Genomic DNA, 10064 nt, shown 5'->3' on the forward strand with positions numbered 1-10064 from the left:
GGTAACACGCACAGTTAATGCTCAGCATCCCCCCTTGTGCTCTCCTCCAGCCGAGGATGCTCGAAGCCACCGGTGTTTTCGCGCTCGCTTCAACACCGTCTCGCCTTTTCTCCTTTTTTTTTTTTTTTTTCCCTTTTCCAAGCTGCTCCATCTGTAAATGAACAAACATCTTGATTTTATAGCCTTTTGCTTTGTAACGCGGAGGGGTGGAGGGGAGGAGGGGAAGCGGGGAGCGGGGGGGGGGGGGGAAGTAGTGGAATGCCTAAGTAAGACTTTAATTCCAAATTCATTTACTCTATAGCGATGAAGTTGTCACAAACCATAATGCAGTATTTAATTAAAATAACAGAAGTGTATCTAGATATGTCCTGGGGTAGCTATCACCAAATTACAGCCTGCACTACCCGCGTTGTATTTATGAAACGGCGGTGTCTGAGGTACAGCCGAGCGGAGGCGAGAGAGGGAACGTTTAAAGCATCGTTCTCGCAGAGGCTGCGTCTCTCTCCCTCCTCTCCTCCCTGCTGGGCTTCCCTGCTGATTCGGGACCCTCGCTGTGATTTCGGCTGTGTGGGGGACCCTGGGAGTCCCGGCTCCGGCTCCTGGTCCTGGCCTGGGGTGTCTGGGGGATGCCAGTTGTACGGAAAGGGGCTGGAGGCGGCTGGGGCTGGGAAAGGGAGTTGGGGCAGAGGGGGGCACCTGCTCCTGGAGACCCCCTGTCCCAGGGCAGAGGGGGGCACCTGCTCCTGGAGACCCCCTGTCCCAGCTCGGGTCCCTCTCCCAGCCCGGCAGCAGCGAGTGCACCCACCCCCGGGTGTCCCTAGCCCTCTCCCCGCAGCCCTCACAGCAATCCCTGGGGGAAAAAATGGGTGGTTTGGGGTCATCAGCTAATTAGGAGCATAAATCCTAATGGAGGAACGAGGCCGTGACTTTGTGCCGGGGTTGGGCTTCGCGATGCGGGTGCGAAGAAAATGGGTGGTTTTGCAAGTTCCCGGTGAAGTGGCGGAGCCGTCGCCTTCGCCGCGTCCCCTCCGCCGCTCCCCATCCCTCCTCCCGCCGCAGCCACCCCCTCGGCTGTCCCCTCGTCACCCTCTGCCCCCCCTCCCCGGTCCCATAACCCAGCCGAAGAGTTATGAATGAAGGGGAAATAATTGCCGTGACCTTTGCATGGAAGCGGCCCTGGGGGTTACTATATAAAGATATTTTGATAATACCCATCACATAATGGGCACTGGCTGCTCCCATCGCACCCTCCCGCTCCCCTCTCGCAGCTCGGGGACTCGGGGACGGCTGGCTCCTCGCACACGCGTGTGCGCGCGCACACACACACACACACGTACGCAATTATTTCGAGCCCTCTTCACAGGTCACAGGCAGAGTTTAACTCAGATGGCTGCTAATTTTCATCAGGCGTGAGCGTTCGGGACTTTAAAGGTGAAAATAATTGGCTGCAGAACAAATTTAGGAAATGGAGTGTGCGATAAAGCAAATAAAAGTCTCTCCCGGTTTTCTCCTCCCCCCCCAACTTTTCCTGGTGGCGGGGAGGAGGGGGAGAGGACAGGGATAGGTGGGAAGGGACCAGGCCTGGGCTTATTTTACCTCCCTTGCAACTTTGCCATTAAAGTTGCACCTACAGCTAGGAAGTTTGTCCGTGAAAAATGGTCATTTTGTTTCCCCTGCTCAAAGCACGTTATTAAAATGCTAATTTAAAAGAAAAAGGAGTTAAATATCTAGCAATGGTGCAGTCTAATTGCAGCCATAATGAGCTCTCTAAATGTGAGTGCCCCTGACACACAGAGAGCATAAACAGCCAGCAAACACATCATTAGTGCTCACGTTCATTTATTCTGCCGACCTGGCGATGACCCCGCGGAGGGTCGGGAAGGAGCAGGTGGATCCGGCTGCGCCGGCCCCCGGGGATGCGGGAGCCCGGCCGGGAGCGGCTGCCATGGCAACGCCGGGGATGCAGCACCGACCGACCGACCGACCGCGCCTCCCCCCCCACCCCGGGCACCACGCACCCCGTGCACCCCGCCCCCCCCCCCTCGCACCCTGTACACAGCCCCTGGACCCCGCACCCCGAATACACCCCCCGGACCCCGCACACACCCCCCGGACCCCGCACATCCTCGCACCCCCCTGCACCCCACACACCCCCCGGACCCCGCACATCCTCGCATCCCCCCGGACCCCGCACATCCCCGCACCCCCCTGCACCCCACACACCCCCCCGGACCTTGCACACCCCCACACCCCGCATACACCCCCCGGACCCCGCACATCCTCGCATCCCCCCGGACCCCGCACATCCCCACACCCCCCTGCACCCCACACACCCCCTGGACCCTGCGCACCCCTGCACCCCCTTCTGGACCCCGCACCCCCCTAGACCCTGCACACACACCCCCTGCACACACCCCTGGACCCTGCGCACCCCCAGATCCCCCTGCACCCCACACACTCTGCTGGAACCCGTGCACCACCTCCTGCATCCCCCACGTTCCCTTCACCCCACACATCCCCCTAGACCCCGTGCACCCCCTGGAACCCCCCCTCCCACACACCCTGCATCCCCCACATCTCCTTCACCCCATGGATCCTGCACAAACCCCCTGCACCCTGTGCAGCTCCCTGGACCCCACACACACCTGCACCCCTGTGCATCCTGGACGCACACCCCTGCACCCCACAATCCCCCCTGAACCCCACGCACCCCCCCAGACCCCATGTACTGCTGGACCCTATGCATCCCCTGCAGCCTGTGCATCCCCTCGGACCCACCACCACCGCTCTGGGGTGGTTTGGGGGTGGCAGCACCCAGCAGCCCAGGGAGGGAGTGGAGATCTCCTGGTAGAGATGGCATCATAGACTGGTTTGGGTGGGAAGGGACCTTTAAAGGCCATCGAGTCCAACCCCCTGCCATGAGCAGGGACATCTCCAACCAGACCAGGTTGCTCAGAGCCATGTCCAACCTGGACTGGGATGTTTCCAGGGATGGGCCATCTCCCACCCTCTCTGGGCAACCTGGGCCAGTGTCTCACCACCCTCAGCATAAAAAATGTCTTCCTTAGATCTAGTCTGAATCTTCCCTCCTTTAGTTTAAAGCCATTAACCCTTATCCTATCACGACAGGCCCTGCCAAAAAGCCTGTCCCCATCTTTCCTGTAGCCCCTTTAAGTATACATGGGGGGGATCGGTCTTGGTGCGATGGGGAAACTGAGGCAGGGAATGGGGATGTACCTGAGCTGGAGCATCTCGGTTCTAGGTCACCATTGTGCCAGGGAAAGGGGACCCAGGAGTGCGGGACCAACCCACCCCCACCCCAGGCTGCCCTTGCTTCGGGGTGTCCCCCCTCACCCCAGCATCCGCCCCCCCCGTTTTGCGTGTGAAGTTCGGAGCAGGATGGAACCCTCCGGAGGGAGGAACAGCGGCAGCCGCACGCGAAAGCGAGCGGCCGAGGAAGGAGATTAATAAAAGCGATTCTTTGGAAATGATTTTTGCTCCATTCCAGCCTGTTTGCTTCTAAACAGCCTCGCTAATCGCCTCCCAGCAACAGCACAATAACTTCCCTCTGATTTCCAAACCCACCCCCCCCCCTCCTTTTTTTTTTTTCCTCCTCTCGCCTGTCCGAGGGGCACAGGAACACCATCCCTGGGAAATATTTTAAAATAAAAAATATCCCAGCCGACACCCCCGTCCCTCACCCTCCCCTCCCTGAACCCCCCCCCCCCCCCTTTCTCCCGTGCACTCTCGATGAACCTGTGATATTGTAGCAATGGCCCTTGAAGTGCAGTGGGGAGGTGATTTAGGAGAATATTAAAGGCAATGTGGAGATTCGAAGGCGCCTCTCTCAGGGAGATCTGGAGAAATACGCAGCACAGATGGGCTGAGCAGATTAAACATTTCCGTCACATTGTTTTCAAATTGTGTTTGCGGTGCCTGAGGGTTGGTACTGCGGTCAGAGCGCGCCGGAGCCGCGCAGGGCTGGGAGCCGCGCGCTTGATGGAATAAATATTAATACGGCAGTTTCACATGGGCTCCCAATCCCATCAGCGCCGCCGATCGGATGCTGCCACCGCTATTGTCTCCCGGTCTGTCCCCGGCGGCTGGCGGGGCTCCAGCTGCACCTTCTGCCCGCTCCCGCGCCGCCGCCGTCTGTCTGTCCTGGCCGTGTGTCCCCCCTGCTATGCCGTGTGTGTGTGTGTGTGTCCTCCCTCCCAAGCCCCGGCCGGCCAACCCTGGGGTGCCCCAAGGGACGTGCGTCCCTCTTGCCCCATCTGTGTCGGTACCCCCAAGGCAGGTTGTGCCACCGCCGTGGTGTGTGTGTGTCACCGGGAGCCTTGGTCCCTGGTGCTGCCCTGCTCGGCCGGTTGGTTGGTTTGTTGTTTTTAACGGGAAATGGCTCATGGGCTAAATCCTGAACTCCTTCGGTCAGGCCGTCTCCCCACTGAGAACTCATCTCCAGGAAGAGCTGCGCCGTTGTCCTTGCCAAAGCCACCCAAGTGCCTCCCCCTGGCCCTGGTGGTCATTTCTGCCTGGCCTTGCCCAGCTGGGGACTGTCACCTTCCTCTCCCTCTACCGCCAGCCCCCCAGTACTGCTTGCTCCGAGACCCTTATGTCTGTTTGTTTCTTCCCCCTGGGCTGGGATGTGGAGAGCCTGGTGGGATGGGACAGGACACATGGACCCTGGTGGAATGGGACACATGGACCCAGTGGGATGAGACACATGGGGACCCTGGTGGAATGGGACACATGGACCCAGTGGGATGGGACACATGGACCCTGGTGGGATGGGACACACGGACCCTGATGGAATAGGACACATGGACCCCAGTGGGATGGGACACCATGGCCACCCCAGGTGATGCGGGAGCAGGCACTGCAGATGGGACAGGGGGCAGCAGCAATGTCCCAGCCCCAGCCCCAGCTGCGTGTCCTCAGCTCCTCGCAGCAGCTGAGAATTGAATCATTGGAAGCAAGTGGGAATCATTTATTTTTATAGGGATTTACCCTACAAAAGAGGAGCCGGGGAGGGGGGGGTAATGGTGGGCCATGATCTGAAGTGAAGGGAGACCATCACCCAAATTAACTGGGTGATGTGCCAAGGAAGCGGCATTCCCAGCCACGTCCCTCAGCTGCCGCCGGCTCCGAATCCCCCAAGGACAGGTAGCCCCCAGGATTTCAGAGCTTCCTGCAGCTCCGAGCTGGTTTTCGAGGTAAATAGATGTATAGCTGACCTGGTATAAAACTCCCCGGTGTCAGGCGACCCCTCGCACGCCCGCCATACCTCATCCAGGAATTAGATTCCTCCATTTTCCTAACAATAATGTATGACACACACGCACTAATAATGGGGCCGAGCAATCATAAACCGATAAGTCCCTGACTGATTGGCTTTTCCTTCGGCATCCATCAAAGCGTCATTGATCTTCTGTGCGAAGGGGGGGGGTGATTAATGGCCTTCCCGAAGCCCGACGGGGGTTGTTTACGAGGGCTGGCGAAGGAGCGCGGTGGCAAGGAGAGCTTGGGAGCACCGGTGGGGGAGTAAATCTCATCCCTGAGGCACTCGGTGGAGGGAGAGAGTCCGGGCGAGGAGCAGGAGGGACCTTGGAATGGGACAGTTGGAGCTTGGTGGATGTGGCTGCACATTTAGGGTCCCACCAGGCGGCCATCCATCTGAGGCCGTGCAGGGGACAGTTGACCACGTTCCCGTCACCGCCTCTGTGACCTCGGGCTTGGGCTGTGGGACATTTCCCCCTGATGGGGAGAGGGGGAATCTGCAGCTGGGTCATTGGGGGACTCCGCTTTCCCCCTCCTCGGAAGAGCATCATCTCCCCGGGTGACGCTGGAGGAGCCGTGGTGTGAGGCAGGGAGAGAACCCGGGTTGTGATTGTCGTCTTGGCGTTTCTTTTCCCCCTTTTTCCTTCTCCCTGGTGGATGGAGATGAGCTGCATAAAAGCCTTTTACGGCCCCGTGCACCAGCCCGCCATAAAAGCCCCGATTGCGGGCGATTATCTCAACGAGCGTCTGCTGCTTGGGGTTTGCTCGGCACCGGGGCTGGGGGGGGGGAAACACGGGAACAAAACATGGAAAAGCGCTTTGAGGGGTTTTCTTCCTTCTGGGAGAAAATCACAGCGTTTCCAGAGCGGAGCGAGGCCATCGTGAGGATGGCTGGGGAGGGCGGATGGCTGCCGGGGTATTGGGGTGACCCCCAAATCCAGTTCTCTGTGAGATGCCAGCCTGGAAAGGGCACTGGGTTCCCAGTTTGCCCAGTCCTGCTGCCATTCTGGGGATGGGGCCGAGCAACGGTTTTGCTCTGTGTCCTGGCTGATGCTCGGTGCTGCCACGGCTCCCGGGGGCTCTCGGCATGGCATCAGCACCCATGGGTGCTGCCTCCAGCACCTGATGGAGGTGAAGCCGGGGGGGGGGGGGGGGAGTGGGCAGAGCATCCCACTCCCCTCTCCCAGTGCCGCTGTACCCCCACGCTCGGGGCCCACCGGCCTCTCTGGGGCAATTATCTTCCCGATTAGTGGGTTTTCAGTCCCTTCTGTGAAGTCTCAGCTAAATTACTTCCCCCACCACCACCCCCCCTCCCCACTCAACCCAGTCCAGGCAGGTACTGAGCACAGAGGCCCCATTAGCGTGTAATTAGGTAGATTCCAGCAAAACCATCCTCAGAACTCCCTCCTCCTCCTCCTCCTCATCATCATCCCACCCCCCCACCCCCCCTCCAAAACCCAGTATCAGGCATCAGCGAGATGTAAATGAGCACCTCCAGACGAGAGAGCAGAGTTCACCCTGCACTGGGCTCTGCCTTGCTGTGCCAGTGCACTCCTCGTTTTAATAGTTTAATAAAAATTAGCATAATTAACGAACATCTGTATGATCCAGAGTGGTGCAATTTGGCACTTGGAAACGAGGACTTAAACATTATTGCTGGGAGTTTAATGTTGTTTTAATTCTTTTTGGCACTGTGCAGTGAAATAAACGCTCGGTGCCGCGAGTTCTCGGCTGGCTCTCATTTGCATTTTCCTCCCTTTGATTATGAGCAATCGCGGACTACCCGGCAATTCATCAAAGCAGAAATTATTTTAAAATACCTCATAGCGTTAAGAGCTGGGGGGGGAAGCGGCGAGCGGAGGCTGGGGGCTCCCCGTTACACCCTGGGGTGCACCTCGGCCCCTCTGCCCACGGGTCTCCAGCAAATAGACCCAATTTTCTTTTTTTTCCTTCTGGTTTTGCAGCAGGATTTTTCCTCCCCGGATGGTGAGGATGGTGGGGCAGGGGGGTGTTGCCCCCGTCCCTCCCCGCTCCTTCCTCTCCAGCAGCATCGCGGGGGCTTGACTGGGTGCTGGTACTGTTTGTTGGGGTGTGGATCCCCCCCCCCCGAGAGCATCGGGATCCCAACCCCGGAGAGCAGGGGGACTCCTGGGATCCTTCCCTGGCTCTGTCGGGAGTAATGTCTGTCCCTGGTGACTCTCAGCCCCTCTCCTGAGCAAAGCCCTTTCCCTCTTGGGAAGCACTGACAAACTCAGGGACCCATTAAACGCCCCAGACAGGCCGGGGCGGGGGATGGGATGGGATGGGATGGGATGGGATGGGATGGGATGTGCTGCTGTGCACATCACTTTTAACACCTCCTTTAAATAAGAAAAATAATCTCCTATTTTGATTTCTGATGGCAAACTTCTTACGCCTGTTACGTGCTAACCCCTCCTCTCGCACACGAGGTGGGGGGAGGTTTTCTCTGTTATTATTTGCCTCCAATATCTGCCGTCGGGGGAAAATCACACGTAAATCTGGGGAGGGGAGGTGTTATCCAGGCACGATCCACCTGGAGGGGCTTCACAGAGCTCCGGGTTGGGGCCTGGGATACCCCGAGGGTTGCCATTTGTAACTAAAATACCCCAAAATACCAGGGTGGGAATTAAATGGTGAGTTTCCGAGCGAGCCCCAAGCCTCAAGACCCAGAGCCAAGGGGGAAAGCGGGACAGGGGGAAGGGGGAGAGGTGGGACTGGGGTATTTTCTGCCAGATACCGAAGGAAAGGGACCTGAGCTGCATCCCCCACCCCGGCACTAAACCCAGGTCTCTCGCTCTGTGTCCCCCCAGGAGTACAACGTGTACGGCTGGTGGGTGGGAGAGCTCAACAACGTGGTCGGGATCGTCCCGAAGGATTACCTGGTGGCTGCCTACGAGCTAGAGGAGCGATGAGGACCGCAACGCCCCAGGTGAGAGGTGGCACCCCAGGGACGCGCTCACCGGGGGTGGGGAGCGGGGGTGGCTCCGTTCCTGGGGTGCCGAGCCTCAGGGACTGTCTTTGGCTCCATCTCCTGGTCTCCATTTTACTTGGGAGCAGGCGAGACCGGGAACCACAGTCGCGGTTCAGGGACGATACCACCCTGCCCCGTGTCCCTCCCCGGATTTCAAATCCTTCAAGCTCCATGGGACAAACGTGCTAAAAGCCCCGCAGCCGCCTCCCCCGGACCCGGAGAGCTGTGTGTGAGCGGCTCTGGCACCAACACTGACACCGAGCAGTGTTTTTCTCCCAAACAGACCCCGCTACGGAGGCGTGTGGGAGCTGGGGGAAACTGAGGCACGGGTCAGGGCTGGGAAAGGGGAGGGGGGTTGCAGCCAAGTTAGAGGCAGAGTCATGACACCTGCCTGGGGCAGCGAGACCTCCCCGTTCTCCTGGAGATCTCCCACCCTCCTTGTCCCCGCGAGTCACCGATGCGTGTAGCTGCGTCACTCCCAGCCTGCGTCTCGGTGTCCCCTTCCCCACCGTCACCCGTGCCTCTCCCCCACCCTGAATCCAGGTGCTTCTCTCTCCCTGGCCATGCTGAGATACCGGTGACACCGTCCCCACCACCAGTCTCCCCCGGCTGCGAGCACCCAGTACACGACGAGACCCACGTCCCATCACCCAGCCGCGCACGGTGTCCCAGAGCTCTGCCCCGTGGTACCCGCTGCGATGCCGTTGAGGCATGGTGGGGGCTCGAGGGGCTGTCAACCGACAATAAAGCCATTTTCCTCCCCATCTTGGGCTGCTCCAGACTTCGTTGCGGGGTCGGAGCCGGAGCTGGGTGCGGGAAGTGGCCCCTCACCCCCAGCCCCAGCTCCGAGCATCCCCCAGAGCCCTCTGGTCCAGGCCCATCCCGGCCCATGACTGAGGATTAACCCAGCGCATCCTCCTCTTCCTCCTCCTCCTCCCGCACTTGGCTGAAGGGCCACTAGATGGTGGTAAGTACCTGCTGACTGCAGCCTTCCCGGGGAGGGTGCCCAAACCCCCTGGGCTGGGCCAGAAACACACACACCCCGCCCAGCCCCGGTAGCCACCGCTGGGGCGCTCGGTGCCAAAGCAGAAGCATCGCCCACGGGGTGAGTCCGGGCATCGGCCGAACAGCTGGACCGAAGCACAGCTGGGCAGATGTCTGGAAGCCAAGTGGGACCAGGGGGACCCCGTAGGCCCAGAGCTCAGCTTGGCAGGACATGAGCTCGGCTCAAATCCCCCCGGTGCTCCCAAACTGCTCTTCCAGCCCCAGGTCTGAGCAGTCGCGGGAGCCTGTGCCAGGGCAGGAGGCATCCGTGCGCCCGGAGAGAGAAACGCTCCCTCTGCTCTGCCCCTCGGCGCGATGCTCAGCTCTCCCCCATCTCCATTTCCCCCTCCATGAGCATCTTGCAAGGAATAGTTCATTTTGGAGGCAGCTGCAGGGCCAGCATCCATCCCTCCAGCATCGTTTCTGGGAGCTTGTTGGGATCCCGGCAAGGGGGAACCAATGCTTTTTTGCCCAGGAGGATGCTCTGGTGCCAAAAGGACCAGGGATTGGGACTGGCTGGATGCATCTGCCCCAGTCCTACGTACAGAAAATGGCCATTTGCACCCCGTTACCAGCCCCGATGCTGGAGCATCAGGAGGCCTGATCCTGCCCCCGACTCCCCCAGGATGCCTGAGCTGAGACCATCCTGCTCTGCTCGAGGAGGGGCTGGGGAGGGGGGGGGGATGGGAGAGGGAGGTGGGCACAGGATGCTTTGGCCAAGCAGGGGGTGCTCCAGCCCCAGGTCAGCGCA

At 59.7% G+C, this 10064-nt stretch overlaps 1 protein-coding gene across 2 annotated transcripts in view; it reads left to right on the plus strand.

Moving 5' to 3' along the window:
- Nucleotides 1-8227, plus strand: part of SKAP1 (src kinase associated phosphoprotein 1) — a 157278-nt gene extending 149051 nt beyond the window's left edge. Inside the window, exon 12 of one of the 2 annotated variants that reach the window (XM_074162788.1) lies at nt 8109-8227. In XM_074162788.1, the coding sequence (XP_074018889.1) occupies nt 8109-8210 (102 nt within the window). In that variant the 3' untranslated portion in view covers nt 8211-8227. The remainder of the gene's footprint in view (nt 1-8108) is intronic. The other variant, XM_074162790.1, reaches the window with a different exon arrangement.
- Nucleotides 8228-10064: the final 1837 nt, after the last annotated feature.

The sequence above is a fragment of the Numenius arquata genome, chromosome 23 (assembly GCF_964106895.1).
Source record: "Numenius arquata chromosome 23, bNumArq3.hap1.1, whole genome shotgun sequence".
NCBI lineage: Eukaryota > Metazoa > Chordata > Aves > Charadriiformes > Scolopacidae > Numenius > Numenius arquata.